A 21,702-nucleotide genomic window follows, 5' to 3' on the forward strand; every position below is an offset into this window, starting at 1 on the left:
TAACATCCTCCCATTTGAAAAATCTGGGACTTTCATAGACATGAGAATCAACTCTTCCCTTCTCCTCCCCCTCCCCCCCTCCAAATGTCAGGCTTCCCAGTTGTGCTTTTAAGTCACCGTAGCATGAATATTCGTCCAGTTTTCATATAGGCCCACACTTTTCATAAGTTTTTGGCTTATTCTTCTCAGTGTTTCTACTTCTAAACTTATGTATAGTATTTGACACTCGGGGCAACAAATCTCAAATTTTTATTCAAATAATCTTCAGAAGGGGCACTCCATACTACTTTCTTCTTTGTCTGTAAACATGTATAAACTTAAGTGTGCTTCCTTTGGAGTCAACAGACATTATTGCGCATAATTTGCTTCACAGTCTAAGCTCAACACATTACACAATCGAACACACGTGGGCCTCAGCTACCTGTTGTCTGCTAAAAAGTGCATTTTATGCACAGCCTCCATTTCCAGGAAATTATGTATGCATAAATGCACATGCGTAGTTGCACTGTTAGAAATTTACACACTTGTGCAAAGTTGAACACAAAAAAGGCATCATATGGATGCATCTTAACAACAACGTAGCTCATAGTAATTGTTCAAAGCGATGACCGCCAGTCTCAATGCATGTATTGCAATGGTGCATGCAGTTCTGCCGCACTCTTGCAAAGATCCCAGGGGTACAGTGGGGAGAGTACTGTGGAACAAGTATAACATACCTATCATAAAGAATGTGTGCAAGCATTGGGACTAGTGAATTTTGAGCCCCGTACTCACTTTTGTGGATGGATTATCCATCACAGTCCTGTAGTGCCAAACTTTGTACAGTTTTTATTGTTTGTGGATGAGGCCTCATTCACCTGTGATGGTATTTTCAACAGCTGTAACAACCATGTCTGGAGTGAGGACAATCCCCATGCCACCCACACTGGTGGCCACTAGCAACAATTCTCTGCCCAACATACATTCGGGCATTGGTAGTGATCACCTAATAGGACCTTATTTGCTGTCTTCCTGTTTGACTGGTCCACATTACCTAGTGTTCCTGTGAGACGTGCTGCCATAATTCTTGGAGACTGTACTCCTTGTTGTGTGCAAAATGATGTGGTTTGAACATGACAATATACCAGCCTACTTTGACATTAATGTTCACAAGCAGCTGAACAACATTTATCCTCATCGTTGGATTGGAAGGGGAAGTCCTGTCCCATGGCCAGCACAATCACCAGGTCTCGCATCTCTAGACTTTTTCCTCTGGGGTTACAACAAGATGTTGGTCTATGAACTCCTGGTAGAAATGGATAAAGATTTGCTTGCTAAAATGCAAGCTGCTTGTCTCCTGGTACAACAGACACCAGGGATCTTTGAGAGAGTGTGGCAGAACTTTATGTGTCATTGACATACATGCAGGCAACTGGCGGTTGTCACTTTGCACAATTACTATGATCTACGTTGTTGTTATGCAGTACACATTGTGCAGTACACGTTGTTGTTATGCTCTACACATAAATAAGCACCCTATCTCAATATAATCGGTTGTCGACTCACTGTCACTTGTTTCAATTTGACCCAGAAGGATTGAAACGCCTTGTATTGTAACATATTATAGAACCAAATTCTGTAAAATTGTAAAAGCAATCAAATTTTAACTGTTAACTTTAAAAAGTCTCTTTGAAACAATATATGAACTCACATGTGATTATTAAAAAGTATATAAGAAACAGCAGTTTAGACGTGTTAAATCATCTTGTAGGCAGTAAACTTGTGTCAGTGTGTGGTGCAATAAATAAGTTTTTTTTTCTTTTTTCCTTAACTATTTCACTGTTTCGGCTTCATCATTAGATTTGATTAACTAGACGTGCAGCTCCTGACATGTCAGAAGAAATCATACATTCATTTCAGGTGGAGACTATGCAACCTCGCTCAGAAACAGATATCCAGTACCCTATCCCTCCAGTCAGCCATCACCTCCAAAAGTCCTACTACCCTGTCACAGAGGAGCATTCCCTCATGCCTCAGTAGTATGCAGGGCTGGAGCAACTGAATCACTTTCTCAGCCAGGGTTTCGACTACCTCTTGTCGTGCCCTGAAATAAGGAATGTCCTGCCTGCTAACCTTCCCTCTTCTCCCACAGTGGTATTCCACCACCCACTGAACCTACAACATCCTCATCCATCCCTGTTGTGTCTAGGAATCCTGCATACTCAGTTCGCTAGACAAACATTCAAACAACTCGTATTAATGAGCTTTGTTACAACAAAACAATTACAATACTTAAGTTTGATAGATGTGTTTCAAGCAAAGGGTGATATACAAAATAATCAGTCTTCTTCAGAATAGACAAACTCAAGTCTGTGCTATATAGAGAATTCTAATGATAGATGCTACAATGTGTTGGCTAATGAAGTGGCTAACATTGCGGCTGCTATCAAAGTGGGCTGCCCTCAGTCGAGCGTGGCGCTTATGTCCTTTTCATCTAGGGGCCACTGCTGTTGCATTGTTATCCTGGGGGGAGGTCGCTCAGCATGTGTTTGGCTGATCTCTTCTCGCAGCTGTCTCTTCTCCATCATTCCCGACTAGCGTGCCAGTGCTGACTTTACGCTGCAGCATTCCTCCACCCCCAAAGTGGCTGACTGTTGTCATATATGGAGCACGACAACGGGGAGGGGGAGAAGCAGGAGTGTGGACACTCTAATGGACCAGAAGCTGTAGCTGCAGGGGACGTCAGACGTCCAGTTGTATGCCACCATTCAGCCTTCACTCTGATGGAAACGTTTCCTGGAAAATGCCCATAAGGGTATGTGTCCACCTTCTGAGGCCCATACCATGATGTAGAAGATGTCAGCCACTATGGGTGGAGCCAGCTCCATCAGTAGGACGAGAGGAGGCGAAGGCTCCATCTCCATGGGGTCGTCCTGCAGTGTCGTGATGACACCCTCTGGCAGCTTCTGTGGCCGCGCTGTCCTTGGGATTTGTGAATCTGGAGGAAGAGATACAGAAGGATTGCTGTGCACGTAACAGTGCCAAATTTGATTGTGAGGTCGGCACAGAAGTCTGTCTGGGCCTGAAATGAGATAATGCATGTGCCAAGTCAACAAAGGATCTCGCCTTGTGCCCACTGTCTGCTGTCATAAAAAACCCTGAAAAACATCGGTGCTGGATGCTGAGGTGGGTCGAGCAGTGTCCAATGGCAGGGGCTGTGAAGCAGTTCTGACACCAGTGGTCCGTCTCGTGGATACAAATGATAGGAGGTGGGAAACAGTTGAAATGTTTGCTCTCTGGTGTGTGCGGTGCAAAGTTTGGTCATCTGCTGCTTGAAGGTTTTGACAAAACGTTCCGCTTTGCCATTTGACTGTGGATGGAACAGTGCACTAGTTAGATGCTGTATGCCATTGTGTTCACAGAATGTTTCAAATTCATTTGACGTAAACCAAGGGTTATTTTCCAACACTATGACTTTAGGCAAAAAATAGAGGACAACACCTGAGCTGTGCTATGTGACATCATTTAGCTCATTGGCACAGCAAAAGGAAACTTGCTGTAAGAGTCTACCACAATCGACCAACGATTGTTCCAAAAAGATCCCGCAAATTCTCTGTGCACACGTTGCCACTGTGAATGCGACTTAGGCCAAGCAGAGAATTTTCGTGGCATTGGCTGACCTATTTGGGTGCCCATACCCTGCCAAGTAGTGTTGACACGCTAACTGTTTCGTACAAACAATGCTCCAGTGTCCTTGGTGAAGTAACTGCAACACTTCTTTTTGCAAAACTTTGGGGATCAACACACTTGACTGTCCTGTCATTATGAACAAGAATCATACCTTGCTGTATAGTGAGAGTATGTCGTTGTGCAAAGTGTCAGAGCGCTATAGAGTTCTTTATGTTTTGCAATGAGTGAGGCCAAGCTGTGTGAATGTATGTTAACAAAATGTTCAAATTTGAATCAGCTTCCGTGCCCTTTGCAGTTTTCCTATAGTTCAGAATTGTGAGCATCGATGTGATGACAAGATGCAGCAGAAGCATCAAAGTCTGTATCAGGGCCAATCGGAAGACATGAAAGTGCGTTCACTTTACCATTTTAAGCTGTCAGACAATACAGAATCTCGTACTGGTATTGAGACATCAACAAAGCCCATCTTTGCAATTTTTAGGCAGTTCATAGAGGAACCAGCTTCTTTGGATGAAACAAGGACTGCAGTGGGCTGTGATCCATTACTAAGTAGGATTTTCTGTCATACAAATAGTGGTGGAATTTGGTGACACCATACACAATAGCCAATGCCTCTTTCTCTATCTGTGAATGGTTACACTGAGCTGTGGACAACATTTTTGATGCGAAAGCAATAGGCCTGTCTTTATCACCAAATCTGTGTGAAAACACTGCACCGATTCCATAAGAAGAAGCATCAACTTGCAACACAACCGGTTTGTCAGGATCAAAGTGAACCAAGCATCAATCACTGAGCAATGCATCTTTAAGTTTTTGAAAAGCTTCTTAGCACTCATCTCTCCAAACAAAGGGGACATTCTTGCAATGCAAGCGATGCAATGGAGCTGCAATTTGTGCAGCAATCGATATTAAGCGTATATAATAGTTCGTTTTCCCTTACACTGACTGAAATTCTGTGACATTGCGATGAACTGGCAGGTCACGTATGGCTAACAAATGTGACTAAAGAGGATGTACACATTGACTGTTTATGACATGACCAAGATACTGAAACTCAGGTTTAAAAAAATCACATTTGTACAGTCTACACTTTAGTCCTGCATCAGATAACACACAAAACAAAGCACGAAAATTTGCAGTATGAACTGCTACGACAATATCATCCAAATAGTTTAAACTTTTTGGTATTTGAGGAGTCATATGTTCTAAATACTGTTGGAAAATGTTGGGTGTGGAAGCACTGCCAAAAGGCAAATGCAAATATTTAAACAAGCCCATATGAGTGTCCACAACACACACAGCGTTAGATTCTTCATCTAGTGGTATTTGAAGATATGCGTCGCACAAATCAATTTTTGAAAAGTAGCGACCAGTGCCTAATCTGTTCGTGAGATCCTGAGGGCATGGCAATGGATGAGTAGCAATCGTAGTTTGTGGGTTGACTGTAGACTTAGTCAACAGAGGCAAATGCGACCTGAAGGTTTGGGGAGCAAAACCAGTGGAGTTGCCCATTGACTAGCTTGTATGGGCGCAATAGCTCTGCTGTCTTGCAATTCTCTGAGTTCAGCAGCCACTTTGTCCCATAATGCAACGGGACCAGTTCTGGTGCAGCAAAATTTCAGCTGAACATTGTCTTTCATAGTAATATGTGCAACAAAATTGTTAGCCTTGCCTAAATCTTCAGAAAAGAGATCAGGGAATACTCTCAGCAAGCTGGCTACATTGTCTTTGGCATTGAATGCAGTCACTGACAACACCTTTTCCTGAATTTTAAAGCCAAACAAATCAAGGCCAAATATGTTCTCACAATCATGTGATAGTAGCACCATGAAAGTCACAGTTCGTGTATGTGAGGGATACATGGCAGGCAAAGTACATTTTCTGAGAATGAGAATATCTTGTCCATTACAAGCCGTCAGGTGCATGCTAGTTTTAGACAGACGTGGGGAGCCTAATAGTTCATGTGTGTTACGATTCAGCAATGTAACAAAGGTACTCGTGTCCGACTGAAATTTTGCACATTTTCCATTAAGATGCAAAAGAACAAAAAGTTTGTTGGACTGGCATAGCACTACGGAAACTGTTTGCTTGCTAGTTTTGCTAATGCCTGCAGCAGGCTTTGAACACTGCATTGATTACATGGGCCTTGTGACTAGATTTTTGTGAGTGGGCAGAATACTTACATTTGTTCCGTTGCAAATATGCAGATTGTACGTGACCTTTCTTGCCACAAGCGTAACACTGTGCTTGTCTGGACAGGCAGTCTTGGCATTTGTGCCTTGAATAGCAACGAGGGCATGACTTCATTCTGTTCACTGATGTAGCCGCCTGTTTAGGGAACTGTTTACATGGCTTGGTGCACGGGTGTTGTTGCTGCCTACTGGGCCGCTTGTGAGCAAGACTCAACCCAATGAATTGGTGGTTACTCAGATTTATCGGCCACCTGGCACCTGAATCATACTGATCTAGAATTTGCACTATGTGATGAAATGATGGATCTGACTTTTTCAAACTCTGTTAGAGAACAGATTGACATCGGTTACATTGTACACGATCACATCACACGATATAATATGTGAATATAAATCACCACAAGCACATTTGAATTTGCATTTTCTTATCATACCCTGAAAATCTGTTACACACTCACAATAAGTTTGTTCTGGCCTTTTCTTGCAATGAAAGAATTGGTACCTAGCTGCCAACACATTCACTTGTTGGTCATAATAGTTAGTTAGAGAACCTACAACCTGATCATGGGAAAGTTCACTCGGAGTGGCATTAGGGAAGAATTTCTGAACAGGTGAAAGACTGCACTTCCTACCTTTGACAAAAAGTAATGTGGTTTCACAGTACCTGATACTTTGTAAGCAATGATGTGGGCTTCATACTGTTGTGACCACTCGAACCATTCCTCTTCTTTTTTGTTAAACTGGCGAAAAGGCGATGTGGCACTCAGAGCTACAATTGTTGCATGTTGGTTGGTTGGTCGCACTGTACTTGTGTCTTGGTCGGCGAGTAACTGCTGTACCGTGTTTAGAAATTTTGCAGTCTGCAGCGTCTGAAACTGAAACATCTGTGTTAGCTGCATGCATCTATCGCTTGCAGCTGAGGCACCTGAGCAGGGCTTGGGAGAGGTGGTTTGCTCATTTTAGAATAGGCAAATGCAAGAAACAGAGACTGCAAGCAATAAAAACAAGCACACAAACAAAGAAAATTTGTGCAACACCCACATAAAGACACTGAATAGAAAGAAACACTGTAAAAGACATTGTTAAAACATGCAAACACATTCCTGAGAAGAGTAGAATTAAGGCGCCAGCAAAGCACAAAAGTCCACGACAAAACAAAACAGAGACAATTGGTGGCAGCTGATGGCTGGAGTTCGAATGTTAACAGATTGTCACTAAGTTATTCATTCGTGTCTAGGAATCCTGCATATTCGGTTTGCTATACAACCAATCAAACAATTTGTATTAATGAGTTTTATTACAACAAAACGATTACAATACTTAACTTTGATAGCTGTGTCGCAAGGAAAGGGCGACATACAAAATAATTAGTCTTCTTCAGAATAGACACGCACAAGTCTGTGCTACTTAGAGAATACTGTGGGCTGCCACCAGTCAGGCGCAGTGCTTATGTCCTCTTCATCTAGCGGTCGCTGCTCTCGTGTTGTCGTCCTGAGGGAGGTTGGTTAGCGTGCAATTGCATGACCTCTTTTCACAGTCGCCTCTTCTCTGTCATTCCCAACTGGTGTGCTGATGCTGACTTTATGCCGTAACAATCCCTATTCAATCCCTGCTCCCAACCCCTTGCCTCATGGCTCATATCCCTGTAATAGACCTAGATGCAAGACTTGTCCCATACATCCTCCGACCACCACCTTACAGCAGCAAGCTGCCTTACTTTACCCTGCTGCCATTAGATGGTACATGCGCCCTCAGTGCTCTGTCATCTCACTGCTTGGTTTATACTGTTTTTTCAACTGCCCTGCAACTGATCATACGTTTTAAGTTACGAAATAACTTCTACGAAATAAAACGGAACAATTTCTTAGCTGTGTGACATACACTTGAATCGTTACAAGGACTACATGTAAAACCTATCGTGATCTACAAGCCAAGTTGCAACCACTGTGCTGTTTCTACATGGGCTGTACAACCAACAAGCTATCTGTACTCATGAATGGCCACCCACAAAATGTGGCCAAGAAACAGCTAGACCACCCAGTTGCTGAGCATGCTGACCAACACAGCATTCTTCATTTCAATGACTACTTCACAGATGTGCCATCTTGATCCTCCCCACCAACACTAGCTTTTCTGAATTGCACAGGTGGGAGAACCCTCCCTGCAATATATGCTATGTTCTTGTAATCTTCCTGGCCTCAGCCTTCATTACTCAATGTCCTCCACCTGCCTATCACTTTCCATGTTCCCACTCAAGCCCTGTGTTCCACAAACACACCCACAGTCTTTCTTCTTCCCTCCCCCCCCCCCCCCCCTCCTCCCCTCCACGTGCCCCCCTCCACTGTCCTCTGTATAACCTCCTGACTGCAACTAGCTCCCCTTCCCCACCTCATCTCTGTACATGCTCCCACAAGCAGCACTTTCCTTTCCTCCACCCCTACCCTGTTGTCTCCCACACCCCAACCTGCACCTTATCCACACCACCCAGGCTGCTTCTCCCATCATGCACTGTAACTCACAGTTTGGCCTTAGCAGCCAGAGTCGGTGATCGTGTGTGTGTGTGTGTGTGTGTGTGTGTGTGTGTGTGTGTGTGTCAGTGTGTGTGTGAGATGCATTTGCATGAACAAGTGTGTGTGTGTGTGTGTGTGTGTGTGTGTGTGTGTGTGTGTGTGTGTGTGTGTTAGTCTAATTCAGAAGGCCTTACTTGCTCAGCAGTCTTTTTGTTGTGCCTGTCTGCGACTCAGCATCTCTACTACATGTTGAGTAGCAGTCCATCCTTTTCATAGTATTGTCATTATTCCATTGTTAGAGTTACACATCTTATTCATGATTGGTGATAAAGAAGTCAAGTAGCTGAACTGTAGCCACAGAAGCTGGTTGTGTTTTAAATGGAACACTTCATCTTAATGAAGTTCAGTGTAATATGGGAATGAGGACCATCAACTTGGATTACTAAATTTCATTTTTTCCAGCTCCTGTCACAGTTACATTCAAACATTTTTATTTTTGGTGACTAGTTTTGGACTACATTGTCCATGCTCAAACCATAACCTTCATTGTAAATGTTAACATACATTTCCACCCTGCACACACATAGAATAGCCGTAACTGGTATTCTTATATATTTATACCATACTTATACTTGTACAGGATCCAATAACTTCACAAAGACCAGAAATGACAGCTCCCTCCAACTGTCCATAGTCTGCACCTCATTCTGGCTTAGTTCTATGACAGGACTGAGAAACACTTAAGTATCAGTAGGCAGAGCAACCATGGCAGGCAACATCTATAAAGTATACTGACTACAAATTGTTGTTTTTGCTAATATAATCATACTAATAATAATGGGACTGACTTTTAAATTACTTAATATGATTTTACTTTAGTTTTGAGATGTGAAGATGTCTGACTGATCTATTGACAGACTGTTACATACCTTTGCATAAGAATGTAAAACTCTGTTATGAATCTTAGCCAGGCACGCATAGCCTGTATAGATATTAGCTTTAGTTCCAGTTTATGACCGTGAATTTCCTAATTTACCATTAAGGGGTAAATTGTTTTGTGATTATAAGGCTTCTGTAGGATGTTCAGTTATTACCTTTACATAATACCAGTATTCATTCTGCATGCTTCTGTTTAAAAAAAATTAAAAAAATTTAAAAAAAACTTTCTTGACCTCAGCTACATTACTGCAGAAGATTATACCAAGTGTAAAAAAGTTTACATGTTTTTCGTATTTTCATTCACTAATGCCTTGTTGTGTTGTTGTGGTCCTCAGTCCGAAAACTATTGTGATGAGTCTCTCCATCCTAGTCCATCCTGTGAAGCCCTCTTTCTCTCTGCATAAGTACTGCAACCTACACCCTCCACCCCCACTTGAACCTACTTAACAGTAATCAAGCCTTGGACTCCTCGTACAATTTTCACCCACCACACCTCTTCTGTTACCAAATTGAAAATTTCTCAATACCTCAGAATGTGCCCTATCAACTAGTCACTTCTTTTAGCCAAGTTGTGCCACAAATTTCTTTTTCCCCCAATTCTGTTCAGTACCTCTTCATGTGCTGCTTGATCTATCCATCTGATCTTCAGAATTCTTTTCAAAAGTTTCTGTTCACATTTACTCTGAACTGATTATTTTACACATTTCATTTCAGTATAAGGCAACACTACTGACAAATACAAGCAGAAAAGATACACTAGCATTTAATTAAATTGATGTAAGATGCTAACAAATTCCTCTTTTTGAAAGATGTTTTTATTGCTATTGTTAGTCTGCAATTTGTATCCTCTCTGCTTCAGCCATCATCATTTATTTTGTTACCCAAACAACAAAACTAATCTACTACTTTTAGTGGCTCATTCCCAAATTTAATTCCATGAGCATTGCCTGATTTAATTCAGCTACATTCCGTTACCCTTATGTTACTTTTGTTGATATTCATCTTGTAATCTCTTTTCAAGACAATAACCATTACATTGAACTGCTCTTCCAAGTCCTTTGCAGTCTCTGATAGAATAACAATGTCATCGGCAAAGATTAAAGGTTTTATTTCTTCTCTCTGCTCTTTAATTATCTTTCCGAATTTCTCCTTTGTTTCCTTCACAGCTTGCTCAATATACAGATTGGATATCACTGGGATAGACTACAACCCTGTCCCACTCCCTTCTTTTAATGCTTCCCTTTCATGTCCTCCGACTCTTATAATTGCAGTCTAGTTTCAATGGAAGTCGTAGGTAACTTTTCGTTCCCTGTATTTTATCCCTGATACCTTCAGATTTCCCAAGAGTAGTGCAGTCAGCACTTTCAAAAGGTTTCTCTAACTCCACAAATGCTATAAATGTAAGTTTGCCCTTCATTAGGCTAACTTTGAGATAAGTTGTAGGCTCTGTACTGCCTCGCATGTTCCTAGATGTCTCCGGAACCCAAACTGATCATACCAGAGTTCAACATAAACCAGTTTTTCCATTCAACTGTTAATAATGAGGGACATATTTTGCAGCCATGTCTTACTAAACAGATAGTTTGTAACACTGGAACCTCTCAGCATGTGCCTTCTTTGGAATTGAAATGATTACATTCTTCTTAAAGTCTGAGGGTATTCCGTCTGTCTCATATATCTTGTACACCAGCCGAAACAATTTTTGTCATCGAGGTAAGAAGCAGATTGGCTTCAGTGGTATTTGGCCTATTAGAGAAGAGGTCTTTCATGCAATTTAGGACTGGGAGAATTCAACAATGGAAAATCCAGGATGGAGTGTGCCCTCAGCAGCCAGAGACTGCAGTCTGTGTGTGTGTGTGTGTGTGTGTGTGTGTGTGTGTGTGTGTGTACAACTTTTCTTACCCGAGGAACATTAAATGCCACTGGAAGGCAGGCCATGTTTCTGCAGAACCACTAAGTTGAGTACTTTCGATGTTAGCAGAAAAGCAGAAAGATAAATTGTGCTGGCACACTCCGCTGTCTTCTCTGTTTCATGTGTCAAAGCTACTCATTCATATTTTGGTATATTCAGACCAATATTGCCTCATGATCGCTTGAAACTCAAAACAAAGTCTGGTTCTTTTAATTCACCCAGGTCCTATTACCTTAATTTCCTATTGTTTTTCAATTTCTCCAGTTTTAATGTGCAGGTAATAACCAGTAAATTATGGTCAGAGTCAGTATCTACCCCTGGAAATGTCTTCAGGTTTAAAATCTGGTTTCAAAATGTCTGTCTCAGCATTATACAATTAATCTGAAACATGCATGTTTCTTCTGTGTGTGTGTGTGTGTGTGTGTGTGTGTGTGTGTGTGTGTGTGTGTGTGGTCTCTGACGAAGACCTTGTTGGCCAGCATCTTCACGATGTGGTGAGTAGTAACTATCCTTTTCACAGTATTGTCAGGACTAGGAGAGGAAGTTTGCACATGACTGAAGAAGAGTCTGTGGTCATGTAGCCTGGAGCTCTATACATTTTCGTTAAGATTGAGTAATAGTGAATTTTTGAAGATGTGATGTAAAGGTAAAAGTATTTGATGAACTGTATAGGACATTCATGGAAATTTTGGATTTTTTAGTGAGAACTGAAACTTTCTTGTGGAGGATGAAAGTTCTATGTGGCATGCTGTTTAAAGGTAAAAGTCTGTCAGGGCGGGGGTCGAAATGAAAGTGACGAGTATCTGCTTTTAAAATATCTCCCTTCTCCTTCCTGAATTTTTGAACACTCAATAACCATGTAATATTTATCAGATCCAGACTTCATCCATTAACTAGTTTCTCCGATTACTACTGCATCACTTTTCAGTATTTTTACAGTTAAAGAACTCTTCTGTAATTGTAGTGAATTAATTACTGTCCAGAATTATTTTCTTCGAACAACTTCCATCATTTTTGAATAATGATGCACTTTTATTACGTAACGCCTGCCGTGACATAGGGATGTTTAATGTCAAACTCCTTCCGCCACACACCACCCAAGGAGTACCTCAAAAAAATTATAAAAATTTGAACATATGCAGGAAATCATCTACATGTAATATAACATATTTCTGGACTACTTTAGTCCTATTTCATTATTATCAGAATTATTAAAAAATTAATTGTACAAATGCTTGCTCATTTGTTGATGACAAGGCTGCAAAAAAATTTGCACCTCTATTGTTTGTGAGGAAGTTTCCAAATGAAATCAACCCAAATTCCGTATCCTCATTCTGTACAATCATAAATGACCTTTGTAAGTCCAAATGTGAACATCTGCACAGCACTTGATTTAGCATTCAAAACTGGTAAATACCCTGTGCCAGTCTATACGTTAACTGGTGAAACATGTGATTTCTTCTCTCTCTCTCTCTCTCTCTCTCTCTCTCTCTCTCTCTTTTTTAAAGTATCAGGTCTGACTGAAAACCTTAAACTGAATGCTAGAGAGAGATTGTGCTGTTTGTGTGAAAGGATTAGTACAAGCTTTTTATATATTTTTTTCCTTTCATTTCTGAAACTGTATCTTTAGATTCTTTTCTTCATTTAGTAGTTAAAACCAGACCTGGTAAAATTAACTCATTTCTGTTAAATACATTTGTGCACCTTGTTGATGAGTTGTAGTGCAGATAAACTTTGTACAACTTTTCTTACCCGAGGAACATTAAATGCCACTGGAAGGCAGGCCATGTTTCTGCAGAACCACTAAGTTGAGTACTTCCGATGTTAGCAGAAAAGCAGAAAGATAAATTGTGCTGGCACACTCCGCTGTCTTCTCTGTTTCATGTGTCAAAGCTACTCATTCATATTCTGGTATGTTCAGACCAATATTGCCTCATGATCCCTTGAAACTCAAAACAAAGTCTGGTTCTTTTAATCCACCCAGGTCCTATTACCTTAATTTCCTATTGTTTTTCAATTTCTCCAGTTTTAATGTGCAGGTAATAACCAGTAAATTATGGTCAGAGTCAGTATCTATCCCTGGAAATGTCTTCAGGTTTAAAATCTGGTTTCAAAATGTCTGTCTCAGCATTATACAATTAATCTGAAACATGCATGTTTCTTCAGATCTCACCAACATATACAGTCTTCTTACAAGACTTTTAAACTGAGAGTTAGCAATGACTAAGTTATGCTCTGTGGATTTTACGAGGTGATTATATCTTCCATTCTTTTCTGCCAGTCCATATTCTCTTACTATTTTTCCTTCTCTTCATTTCCTTATTACCAAATTCCGGTCCCCTATCACAGTCAAATTTTCGTTTCACACATCTGAATAGTTTCCTTTATTTCATCATATATTTTTTTGAATCTCTTCATCATCTGTGGAGTTAGTTGATCTATAAACTTGTGCCACTGTGGTAGGTGTTGGCTTTGTCTCTGTGTTAACTACGATAATGCGTTCACTATACTGTTCATAGTAGTTTACCCATATTTCTACATACTTATTCATTATTAGGCATTCTCTTGCATTACCTGTATTTGACTTTGTTTGAATAATCTTGTACTCATGTGAGCAGAGGTCCTGTTCTTCCTGCCGCCGCACTTCACTAACTTCAACCTATCTATTTCCTTTTTTAAATTGTCTGACGTACCTACGTGATTAAGGGATCTAACATTCCATATGCTGACTTGTAGAACACCAGGTTGTTTTATCCTGATGGTGAAATCCTCCTGAGTAGTCCTTGCCCAGAGATCCAAAAGGGCTTATTTTACCTCCAGACTAATTCACCCAAGAAGCCAACTGCTACAGCTACACTCCTTTACAGAAAAAATTATGGCTGTAATTTCTCTTTGCTTTCAGTCATTCATGGTACCAGCACAGCAAGGCCATATTTGCTAATATTACAAAGCCGGATCAGTTGATCTTATCGATTGTTGCCCCTGCAACTACAGAAAAGGCAGCTGCCCTTTTCAGAAACCACTGGTTAATTTGACTGCTCCGCAGGGACCCCTCTGTTGTGATTGCACCTACGTTATAACTATCTATATCATTGAGGCATGCATGCCACCAGTCTTTGGCAAAGTTTTTGGCTCATGGGGGGACTAATGTTTCAGAGCATCATATTCTGCGAACAACCCTTCACTGAGGAAGAAATTTGTTGCACAAAAGTCTCTAATAAAGATGATGTGTAGTGTCTGCTTTAGAAACTCTTGTAGACAGTTCTATAAACAGTCATGCATACTGGCAGTCGTCTGTGAATTTACTGCACCATAAGTTTGTTGCCAACAATCAGTCACAGTTCAAAACAACAGTAACATTCGTAAAAAGAACAGTAGAAGGAGAAATGACGCAACTCATTACTCAGCCCTGATGTGACACAGAAAGGGGTGAGGTATTAAGCCATAAAAATCTCTCACCGTTATTCAGTGACTTGAGGAATATAATTGACAGCTCTTTTCAGTAGCATAATTCCTAGAGTTTCTGATTTTTGTGTGTGTGTGTGTGTGTGTGTGTGTGTGTGTGTGTGTGTGTGTGTGAGAGAGAGAGAGAGAGAGAGAGAGAGAGAGAGAGAGAGAGAGAGAAAGTATAACAACCATATGGAAAAAATAAAGACAATTTAAGATTATTATAAAAAAAAAAAACAGCCATGTTGTCACGTTTCTCACTGAGAAAGTGATTACATTTGTAGAGTAACAGATATATTCTACATCATAGTGAAAGAGTACTATTATCTCTATTGAAACTTGCAAGCTGTAAAAGTTAATGAGTTAATGCCAAACACGCTGGACTAAAAATTTGTTATAACTATCTTCGTTCTATGTCTACTCATGTAAATAGTACCTTGTGCCTGGTTCTCATGGGGTACACAAGATAGTGCTTTTTGTTTTGGCTAGAGAGGTTAATTGACAGCAGCACTACAGATAAAAAGGTTAAGAGATGCCTCGCCGATATATCACCTCACTTATCAGTTTGCAAGCAAGTGCTGGAAAGTAAGACTATTGAACTCATTATAAAATTTTGATGTGAAGGAAGACACCCATAGAAGATTTAGAGGAGAGCCTTGTGGTTCATGTCTAGTGTTTATAGATGGCTTATCATCAAAATTATGTCAACAGGCTCCAACGAGCAACATTGCAATAAATGTGTTTTGCATCATGATAAGATTTACTGTTTCTGTGTTCCAAGATTGGATGAGAAATATATTGCTTTGTCCCACACACATTTTACAAATGTCCCCTCTTCTTCCTCCCCCACTCCACCCCTCTTACAGGCACCTATTGTCCTAACTTTTCATCAACGTGACTTTGGAGTGTACCACAATTACTTTTATGTATGTTAGTATCTCCTACCTTTAAGACAATAAGCAAAATATTAAGAAGAACATTTCCTTTTCAGACGACTGCTGCAAATGGGAGTATACAATGCAGAGCTTTTCAATAATCTTGGACTCTGTTGTTTTTATGCTCAGCAATATGACATGACACTGACATGCTTTGAACGAGCTTTAAATTTAGCAACAGATGAAGTAATTGCTGATATATGGTATAATATTGCACATATAGCAATTGTAAGTACTTTCTTTTTAATTTTGTAAATATATTTGTTCTGAAATTTTGGACATTGAGTCAAATCAGAAATTTGTTAACATAATCTTTGCATGCTATATTGGGACTGCAAATGATGTAGCCACAGAAACAAGTCTGCCCACATCCCATTTGTGATAAGCAATTAACTTTCATTCTGCAGCAAAATTTTATATACTAGTGACAAAAGTTGGTCTTATAAGTGAATACACTGGAAAATTTGTTTCTGAAAGGAGCAAATATGTTGCCAGTCACATCGGCTGTAAGAACAAATCCCCCTCTTTTTTTTTAAATCAATTCATGCTAAGTTACATATTTTGTTGTTAGGATGGCTATACCCTTTAATTTTATGCTCAGTGGGGCTTTGAAACAACTAGTATTATTTTATATGCAATGAAAGTGAATCGGGGTAGAAATGAGCCAATTAGTGAAGCCAGGTGACTGGCAGGAACCATCTGAATGTGTACAGAGAGTTCCAAGTTAATTTTTTTGTGATTGCATTTTCTGTCTGGAATGATGTGTTCCACAACAAATTCTATTCCTGTGCCAACCTCTTCATCTCAGAGTAGCATTTGCAGCCAAAATCATCAGTTACTTATTAGATGCTTTCCATTCTCTTTCTTTCCCAACAGTTTACCCTCTGAGCTCCCTAAAGTATCATGCAAATGATTCCTTGATGTCTTAACACTACCGTATCACCATAGGCATCCACAGAAATTTATTGGGGGGGCGGGGGAGGTATAAAAGCCTAAAATTGTCATTTTGACACCTGAATAAAAGTAAGTTATTATTTGTTCATATTTTCTCCTACCAGTCACTATTGTTTTAAACAATAGAAACTCCACATTGGAATATCAACAATATTAGGAAAAGAATATACTGCTACTCACCATAAAGATGACCCATTGAGTTGGAGACAGGTACAACAAAAAGACTTACATTGTAACTGTTGGCCATAGCCTTCTTCAACAAAGAAAACACACACATTCACACAAGTAAGCACACCTCACACACACAACTGCTGCCATGAGCAGCTCTGACTGGAATGTGACTGTCACGAGATTAGCAATCTGGAATGGGGTGTAGAAGGGGGATGGATAGCAAAGTACGGGTGGTGGGAGGGGGAAGGGGGGAGAGTGAGAAGAGTGCTGTCTGGCAGGGTGTCCAGAGACCACAGACTGCAAGGCACAGCATTGGTGGATGGGAAGTGGGATTTGGGGGGGAGTTGGACTAGGGGAGCAGAAAAGGGGAGGGGTGGGGAAGGGGAGAGGACAGGGGAGTACATTGGCAGAGGAAGGCACATAAAGAGTGTGAGGGAATGTGAAAAGTGAGGATCTGATAGGATTGGGGGAGGGGGGGGGGGGTGTAGAAACTGTTGAGTGGAGGTTGTGGGAACCGTAGGTTACCTTAGGTTGAGGCCGGAATAATTTCAGGAGTGGAGAATGTGTTGTAAGAACAACTCCCATCTGCACAGTTCAGAGAAGCTGGTGGTGGAGAGAAGGATCCAAATGGCACAGGTTGTGAAACAGCTATTGAGGTCAAGCATGTTGTCTTCAACTGCATGTTGTGCCACAGAATGGTTTACTTTGCCCTTGGCTACAGTTTGGCAGTGTCCGTTCGGTATGGTAGATGGTGGGTAGTCATACCAATATAACTCCATTCCATACAGCATACCTGCAGTGTCAAGGACTCCCTTTCGTGGTGTACTGAAGTTCTCACAGGGCTTTCACAGACAGGCATTGTCCACTAAACCTAGTTTGCAAACAGATTTCCCGTGCCATTTCCCCATACACCCTCAATCCTCCTACCACCTAGAAGAGCCAGCTATGAAAGCGTGCGCCCTTCTTCATCCTGTGCTGCCCGTGACTGGAACACCTGAACCACATCCTTAATCAGGGCTTTGATTATCTATCATCATACCCTGAGATGAGTGACAGCCTACTCAAGATCTTTCCCACCCCTCCTAGGGCAGTGTTCTGTCACCCACTCATTCTGCACAACGTCCTAGTCCATCCCTATACCACTCCCACTCCCAACCCCTTGCAACAGGGATCATATCCCTGTGGAAGACCAGGTACAAGACCTGCACAATCCACCCATACAGCACTTCCTATTCCAGGTCTGTCACAGGCTTATATTGCCCCATCAAAGACTGGGCCATCTGTGAAAGCAGCCATGTTGTATACTGCTGCTGCAACCATTGCACAGCTTTTTATATTGGTGTGACTACCAACCAGCTGTCCACCAGGATAAATGGCCAGTGCCAAACTGTGGCCAAGAGCAAAGTAGACCACCCTGTGGCACACCATGCAGCTAAACACAACACTCTTGACTTCATTGGCTGCTTCACAATGCGGGTCATCTGGATTCTCTTGTCCACCACCACCTTTTTGGAACTGCACGGATGGGAGTCATCCTTACAACATGTACTGTGCTTCTGAAATTATCCGTGCCTCATCATACGGTAACCTACTGTCCCTACACCCTTCACCCAACAGTTTCTGCCCCCTCGTCCTATTACTTCCTCCTTTTTCACATTCCCTCACCCTGGCCCTCACCCTCACCCTCGCCCTCACTGAGTGCCACCCTCTGCCAGTGCACCCGCCTGTCCTTTACCCATTCCTGCTCCTCTCCTTTCCCACTCCCCATCCCCCCTCCGTGCCCCACCTCAAAACACTGTGCCTGGCAGTCTCAAGTCCCTGCATGCCTCGCCAGACAGTGCTCTTCTCACCCCATCCTCCCCCCCTCACCTGTATCCTGCCATCCTCTCCCCGACCCACTCCAGATTGCTATCCACGCAACTTTCGCATTCTGGTCAGAACTGCTGGTGGTAGTGGTCATGTGTGCATGAGATGTGCTTGCTGGTGTGAATGTATATGTGTTTCATAACAATGAAAACAATCAATTATTGACAAAATTATTTAACTGGATCGATAAAAAATCTACTCCTTTTCATCCTGTATGGTAAGTCTCCCATGACCCGCAGTTCTGGGTGACTTTCATGAAATCTAACCCTTTTCCTCGACCTCTCCAGTCCTTTTTCTTCACCCCTCTTCCTTTCCCTTCAACCCTTCTGCCTGAAGAAGGAGCCACTGGGTCCAAAAGCTTGCCAGTTACAACTGTCTTTTATGTGTGTGTTCTGCCACCGCTTGGTGAGCAGATTTTTTATCTTTCCAATTATATAATGTATGTGTGCTTTATGTAAGGCTCCACAATCGCAATATGTGGATGGCTCATTACGTAACATAAATCTAGGATTTAGTCTGATATGACCAGTGTGGAGGAAATATAGGATGATGGATTCCTTCTGGGATGAGTGGCAGGAGGACCACTGTGTAGCAGCAGTCTCCTTGATAGTGCAAGTTTTAATAGAGGGGGCAGTAGCCCACCTGATGTATTTCCATCTCTGAGTGAAGAGAGGTCTTACTTGTACCCTCGGATCTGCAATGGGATCATCACAGTGAATGTTAGACTAGTAATCGCTTCTCCAACCAAATGGTCTGTCAGTTCATTCCTCACAATACTTAAATTACAAAGGTCAGAGGTAACGTCATGAAAAGCAGATATCATAGGGTGACCAGAGTAACATCAATCAATAGCCTAGAGGCTCCTCACTGAAACACTACAAATTAAGACATTGTCAAGCGAGTTTTGTTGCACAAAATGTAGGGCTCTATTAATGTCTATCAGCTCCACAGTAAAAACAATATACTTTCTTGGCAACAAAAGTTGTTCGTGACTGATGGGAACTGTAACAACATACCCTGTGCTATCCATGGTTTTAGAGCTGTCATTGTGAATGATGGTAGCACTCTGATACTCCTGAAGAACTGAGAGAAACAGGTGCCAAAGGGTCATGGCAGTGGCTGAAGTTTAGGTCCTTGACATAGATCAATCCTACCTCATGGCCTGTATAGTAACCGGCAGGGGGACCAGGGAAACATGGGTAACACAGTCGAAGGGGTCAGGCAGAGGGCTTTCAGGTGCATTCCAATAATCCCAGCCGAGAGGTGTTCCTCCAGCTGATAGTTCCACTTGAGGACAGGAGGCAGGTGTGAGAGGTTCTGTGCCCCATGTATGCAAAAAGAATTTGGTAAGTTGGATGGTCAGGAAATACTTGGACCGAGATTGCAAGAGTTGGTACTATCAGAAATGAAGAGTTAAGATCCCTGCTTTGGCAAGGAGACTGTCTCCAGGACTAGCCTGAGAGGTGTCAGTGACCAGTCTTAGTCCACGATGATTGACTGGGCCCAATGATTTCAAAGTCGAAGATGCCATTGAGCCATAAACCTGCCGACCATAGTCCATTTGCATCAAGACCAGGGATCAGTAAATATGGACTACAGTAGTGCAGTCTGCAACCAAGAAGTGTGGGCAAGGAAGCAGTGTGTTAAGCTTTTGCATCGAGTTACTGGTTGACAAATATGAGGCAGGCATGTTATCAAAGAGGATTCCAAAAAGTCGGGACTGTGCAACAATGTCCAAGCAATGGGTACTCTAGTACAGTTCTAGATCAGGATGGAATGTAGTATGACCAAAGGAGAGAACTGGAAGCCATGGGAAAGGTCCAAGTGGAGGGCCTTCTGATGGCTCATTGGAGTTGGAATTCAGCCAAGGCTACAGATTAGGAGCTACACCAAATGCAAAAGTCATCAACATACAGCATGGGTGTGACTACTGTTTCTATAGAGTTCACTACCCCACTGATGATGACATGCAAGACTGTAATTCTCAGCAGAGAGCCCTGTGGGATTCCATTCTCTCGGACCTGTGCTGAATTGAGAGATGTACCAACTCTAACACAACACAACCAGTGGGATAAAAAACTGACAAATAGAGGAAGCCAGTTCTGTCACAAAGTGAGTCGAAGGTGTTCAACAAGAACTGACATATCAATAGATATGCCACCTTGAGGGAAGAGACCTGGGACGGTTGGTAATCTTCAAAAGCCCAGGAGGCAGTGAAGCTTGGCCCATACCTGGAATAAAGAGGCATACATTCCCAAGGAGGAGACTAGTGCTCCTAGGATTCTTTTCTTACTGTGTTTAATTAGATAGTGGACCTTAGCATTTAGCTGGTAAAAAGTGTTGAATATCTTTGGTCAGCCAGGGCACCAGCTGACTGTGGAGTGGACCCGTAGAAAGGAGGATAGCAGGTCCAACGATGCTGGTGATTCCATCGAAGACATCTCCCACAACCTCGTTGATGCACCTGACAGAGAGAGGACAAAAGTGATGATAGAGGAATATAACTATTAGTTAGCTCTTTGAAAGTCCATCATGACAAGTGGTCTATCAGGCAGTGACAAGGAGTGACAGGATCACTGGAAAGTGGACATTGTCATAAAGATTGTTGTGCAGTTCCCAATTAGCAAAGCCACAAAATTGAGGGAAGAGAGTATAAGGTCGATAGCTGGAAAGGTGCATGGGCAGCACTAACGCGGATAAGAGTACCATCATTGAGAAGACAGATCAAGATCAGAAGAGTCTGGTCAATCAGAAGACCCCTATCAGGTGAAATGGTACTTCCTCACAAGGGTTGGTATACAGAGGATTCCCAAAGTAGGAGAAAATGGGAAGAGAGTTGTTGGATTAGGATGACCACATCAAGTCAAGTAAATAAACTGCTTGGGTGTAAACAAGCATTACAAATGGTGACTGCTTGGGGTGAACTGCACTCACACTGCTGAACTTCCAACTTGGTATGGAGGGAAATGCACTCATGGACAACAGCTGTGCAAACTAATGTTACAGACTCCTCCAGATGCTCGCTTGGACCCAGCACTGTTGTGATAGAAAAGAGTTGGAGAATGATCATCAGTGAAGCATGTTCCTTGGAGAGCAACACAGACTGC

The 21,702-nt window shown here is 41.9% G+C and overlaps 1 protein-coding gene across 1 annotated transcript in view; it reads left to right on the plus strand.

Moving 5' to 3' along the window:
• Positions 1-21,702, plus strand: part of LOC124619833 (tetratricopeptide repeat protein 8) — a 75,225-nt gene that overhangs the window by 22,006 nt on the left and 31,517 nt on the right. Inside the window, exon 6 of the mRNA XM_047146441.1 lies at positions 15,661-15,832. Coding sequence (XP_047002397.1) covers positions 15,661-15,832 — 172 coding nt within the window. The remainder of the gene's footprint in view (positions 1-15,660; positions 15,833-21,702) is intronic.

Source organism: Schistocerca americana, chromosome 6 (genome assembly GCF_021461395.2).
Source record: "Schistocerca americana isolate TAMUIC-IGC-003095 chromosome 6, iqSchAmer2.1, whole genome shotgun sequence".
NCBI classification, from domain to species: domain Eukaryota; kingdom Metazoa; phylum Arthropoda; class Insecta; order Orthoptera; family Acrididae; genus Schistocerca; species Schistocerca americana.